Source organism: Lycorma delicatula, chromosome 4, assembly GCF_047948215.1.
Source record: "Lycorma delicatula isolate Av1 chromosome 4, ASM4794821v1, whole genome shotgun sequence".
Lineage (NCBI taxonomy): Eukaryota > Metazoa > Arthropoda > Insecta > Hemiptera > Fulgoridae > Lycorma > Lycorma delicatula.
Window position 1 is genome coordinate 38,189,113 of NC_134458.1, and position 5,216 is coordinate 38,194,328.

Consider the following 5,216-nt stretch of genomic DNA (forward strand, 5'->3'; position numbering starts at 1 on the left):
GCGCGCGGTTTTCCTGATTACCAAGAGAGAAAAAATATTACTATTAAATAATAATAATAATAGTTTAATCATATATGTTATCTTTAAAATAATAATTGTGCGGGTTTAAGTCTGTCGTCATTTTTTTTCCTGTATAGCAGGAAAAAGATAACAATAATATCAAATCTTTTCGCGCCGCGCGCGGTTTTCCTGTTTACCAAGAGAAAAAAATATTACTATTAAATTATAATTAATAATAATAGTTTAATCATATATGTTATAAAGTCCTCCGCGTCAGTTGATAACAATAATAATTTCTGTAATTCCCCTTTTCGCGCAGTTTTCCTGTTTACCAAGAGAAAAAATATTACTATTAAATTATAATAATAATAATATTTTTAATTTTAAAACAATATCTCTTATCTTTTGTAGCAAATGTATTTTCGCGCCGAGCGCGGTTTTCCTGTTTACCAAGAGAAAAAAAAAATATTACTATTAAATTATAATAATAATAATAATATTTTTAATTTTAAAACAATATGTTTTAATCATATTTCTTATCTTTTGTTGCATATAAAATAACAATTTTATTTTTGTGTGCGGTTTTCCTGTTTATCTGTTTTTAAGTCCACCAGTTTTATATAAAAGCAGACAGATTTTTTCATAGATTTATAGTGTGTTCTCAGTGTACTAACCTGCTGTACGACGACGACGACGACGTTAAAACAATTATAAAGGTGAGAGCAAAAAAAAATACTTTCTTAATAATTAGAATTTTAAATAATAATAATTAGATTTCGAGATTTTAAGTTTAAAATAATATCTTATAATTTTTAAATGTAAAGATTTAATAATTTTTCTTAATAATAATGATGATAATTAGATTTTAAGATTTAAATAATATTTTATAAATAATTATTTGCATAAAAAAAAATACTTTCTTAATAATTAGAATTTTAAATAATAATAATTTGCATCAATATTACTATTTTGATCAATTTAATTTATAACAGATGTCGCAAGATATATTTTCTTCAGATGAACAACAATTAAATGATGCAGTCGACGAGGCTGCCAGTCTGACGCCTGCTCCGAGCCTTGATACTAATAGTCACTCATCTTTACCAACGAGTCAAACAACGAGTAGTCACTCATCTTTACCAACAACAAGTCAAACAAATACGAATACTTACCGACCACGCTCGCCACAATACAGTGAGCCTGTTAACAGATCAGTTAGTAGCGTCAATGATGCTAACGCTGAAGAAGACCGCCGGGTAGCCGGGGAATGGGAAAGGTTGTTGTATGTTGCGTCACAAGTAACTGAACGTGAGCTATCATTTGCAACTTTAGAAGAAGAGGAAACTGCACCGCTTCTACTTAATGAAATTTCACCCTCCCAGTCTTCCTCACAAAGGAGCACTATTACAACCGAATTTAGGGTTGAGAGCAACGTTGATAATTTGGTAACTACATTTTTTTAATACAGTTTTTATTTTCACTAGTAAAGTAAAAACGTTTATGAAGTTTTATTTTTTTCTATTCTTTTTTTCAGAATGGTGATGAGTATAATACGTTTGTGTCTGTCGCACATGGGCTAAATAAGAAAGTGAGCAATATTAGGAATGTATCGATGGAGTTGAACCGTTTTCCTGTAGAGGTAAAAAAAATAACAAAAATATTTTTTGGAAATGTACAAGGAAATGTTGCTACATCGTTTATTGAATATTATCCTTTTACGATGAAAAAATCATCGTTTATAAATCGTCTGATAAGTAACGGTTACAAAAGCGATATTAAACAAAGACCGGTATTAAAAGTGATAGATTTGATGAGGTGTTTATTTTGCAGGATTAACTGCGCAAAATTTATAACATGTACTTGTGGACATCCAATTTGTAAGTCGTCCAAGAACAAAATAAAACCGCCAACCAAATGTTCGTTATGCGGTGACAGCACAATTTTATTTTTTAGTAATGTTTTTTTAAAAAAAAAAAACAAAATACATAAAATACATGTTTATATACCATTGTTCTTCTCTGTTTCTTTTCAGCATGATTGTGGAGTAAGTAATGGAATATATAATATGTATCCTGTAATAAAAAGGGATGAACAGATTATATTATAACATGTACTTGTGGTCATCCAATTTGCAAGTCGTGCAAGAACAAAATAAAACCGCCAACCAAATGTTCGTTATGCGGTGACAGCACAATTTTATTTTTTAGTAAATGTTTTAAAAACAAAAACAAAATACATGTGTATATACCATTGTTCTTCTCTGTTTCTTTTCAGCGTGATTGTGGAGTAAGTAATGGAATATATAATGTGTATCCTGTAATAGAAAGGGATGAACAGATTATTATAACATGTACTTGTGGTCATCCAATTTGCAAGTCGTGCAAGAACAAAATAAAACCGCCAACCAAATGTTCGTTATGCGGTGACAGCACAATTTTATTTTTTAGTAAATGTTTTTAAAAAAAAAAAACAAAATACATAAAATACATGTGTATATACCATTGTTCTTCTCTGTTTCTTTTCAGCGTGATTGTGGAGTAAGTAATGGAATATATAATATGTATCCTGTAATAGAAAGGGATGAACAGATTATTATAACATGTACTTGTGGTCATCCAATTTGCAAGTCGTGCAAGAACAAAATAAAACCGCCAACCAAATGTTCGTTATGCAGTGACAGCACAATTTTATTTTTTAGTAAATGTTTTAAAAAAAAAAAAACAAAATACATAAAATACATGTGTATATACCATTGTTCTTCTCTGTTTCTTTTCAGCGTGATTGTGGAGTAAGTAATGGAATATATAATATGTATCCTGTAATAGAAAGGGATGAACAGATTATTAACAGTACATAACATGTACTTGTGGTCATCCAATTTGCAAGTTGTGGAAGAACAAAATAAAACCGCCAACCAAATGTACGGTGACAGATTATGCAGTGATTATGCGGTGACAGCACAATTTTATTTTTTAGTAAATGTTTTAAAAAAAAACAAAATACATGTGTATATACCATTGTTCTTCTCTGTTTCTTTTCAGCATGATTGTGGAGTAAGTAATGGAATATATAATATGTATCCTGTAATAAAAAGGGATGAACAGATTATTTTTTTCTTTAAGAATGAAATAGAAAACGACGATGTTGATGATGATGATGAAAGTTTTGTAAATCTTACAGAACAAGAAGCTAAGGAAAGAATATTATGTAAAATTTGTTTTGAAGATGAAATTGGCATAGTATTTATGCCATGCGGTCATAATGCATGTAGAAAATGTCTAATAAAGTTATATGGCTTTGAACCAAAGAAAGCGGAGGAAAATCGTTGTCCATTCTGTAGAAAGATTGTTGTTTTAACAAACAGACTTTGTCAATAAAGGTAAACATATATATATATATATATATATATATTACTGTATGTGATTTTATATTTTAAATAATAACCGCACATACGCATTTACTAACGTGGTTGTTTTGTTTCAGTTGCAATCGTCGTCGTTGTCGCAAACTGAAAACGATGATTTAGTTAATGAATATTGTAAGAGATTGGCGTCGTTTAAAAAAAGGTTAGAGGAATTGGAAAACGAATTAGAAATCTATAAAATTAATAATCGCATCAAAAGAATTAAATTGAGAAATGTTTCTTCCGTTTGCGGTACTGAGTCGAAGGAACCAAACCATGTCGAAATCTGATTTGAAGAAATGTTGTACTTATCAAACCGCGGAACAATATTTATGTGTAGAGTGCGGTTTTGTGTTCGAATCAAAAACTATATTTTTTCACAGTTGTTTACGGCACTACGAACTCAATCCTGATTGTAATACCGCCAAAGAAGCTTATGAGTATTACAAATTCTTTAAAGTGAGCGATGTATTTGATATATTATTACGCAACACGTTCAGGTACTAGCCGATAAAATCATTTAAAATTGATGATATTTAAAGACGGGGTTCTAGTTTACTGGCGTGTTAGATACTGTGGCATGTATAGAGTGCGGCGTTGAATTATTCGAGTGGGCGGATGATGATGTTCCATTTGAGGAACAAAAACGTGCGTCTCCAAACTGCGTACTGGTCAACGCTTCATCAAAGACCGAAGAGGTGAGTTGATGTTTGTTATATTCAGGCACCGCGAACTAAGTCTCGTTTGATATATAAGCAAATCGCTAATAGGGAATCTTGGAGATCTGCATCAAACCAGTCAAGTGACTGAAGACAAAAAAAAAGAATTAAATTTACGTTAAATAAAATAACATTTAATAATTTTCTTATTGTAGAAATAGTAGATATTTAAGGCTGTCTAATGATTAATTTTTCACCACGTCTTACATCAATAAGAAAATTTTTAATCGCAGTTGTAGGTTCTTTAATATAGGATAATTACTATTCAGAGCTCTTTAATATAGAACAATTACTATTTAGAGCCCCTTCCCCTGAATGCATTTAAATATTTTTGTTGGAGAAAATTTTCTTATCGATGTAAGACCTGGTGAGAAGTTAATCATTAGGCAACCTTAAATACATTTTTTCTAAGACATGAAAAATATATTTTAACAAATTAAAACTGTCTGAAAGTTCATTGGTCACCATTATTTTATTTAATTAAATACTGAATAACAATGTTTCCTTTATTTCTACACCTTGTTTTCCTTTTTTTAGTTCTATTTTATTTATTTATTTGGCAGCCATGTTTTTTAATTTTTATTACTTAATACATTTTTAGTGTCCTTATTTATACTGAACTTACACACCTGTATTTTAAATTTTTTTTGGGGAAAAGAATAATCTGCATTAAAAATTTCAAGTTAAAAATGTAAAATATTTACATCTTTTAAGGTCGAATAAATTTAGTATTCAACATAATAAATAAGGTGAAAAACAAACTACAAATAGTTTTCTGTCACTTTTACCTTCAGATATAGTCACTATCAATTTAAAGAATATCATCATCAGAATCATCTTTCACATCCATATTTGTTAAAAATCACTGCAAATGTTATTCTAGATGATGTACGTTGATAATTATTTATTCTCTTAAAATCCATTCTATGATCTTAGCTAACAGTACAGGTAATGATGGTCAATAATACGGTAAATTGATAATTTAATATGGTAAATCCATTGTTGACCTTGAATAAAATACCACTGTCCTTTGTGATCTCTCTTGCCTTATATAAATCCTTTTCTCATCACAGATAGTTCTGCAAGTTAAACAG

At 29.6% G+C, this 5,216-nt stretch overlaps 1 protein-coding gene across 1 annotated transcript; it reads left to right on the top strand.

Moving 5' to 3' along the window:
* Positions 1 to 665: 665 nt before the first annotated feature.
* Positions 666 to 4,613, top strand: LOC142323286 (uncharacterized). Its single transcript, XM_075362733.1, has 5 exons — positions 666 to 716; positions 993 to 1,445; positions 1,535 to 1,639; positions 3,042 to 3,379; positions 3,484 to 4,613. The coding sequence occupies exons 2-4, from the start codon at positions 993 to 995 to the stop codon at positions 3,375 to 3,377; spliced, it is 894 nt and encodes a 297-aa protein (XP_075218848.1). The 5' UTR covers positions 666 to 716; the 3' UTR covers positions 3,378 to 3,379; positions 3,484 to 4,613.
* Positions 4,614 to 5,216: the final 603 nt, after the last annotated feature.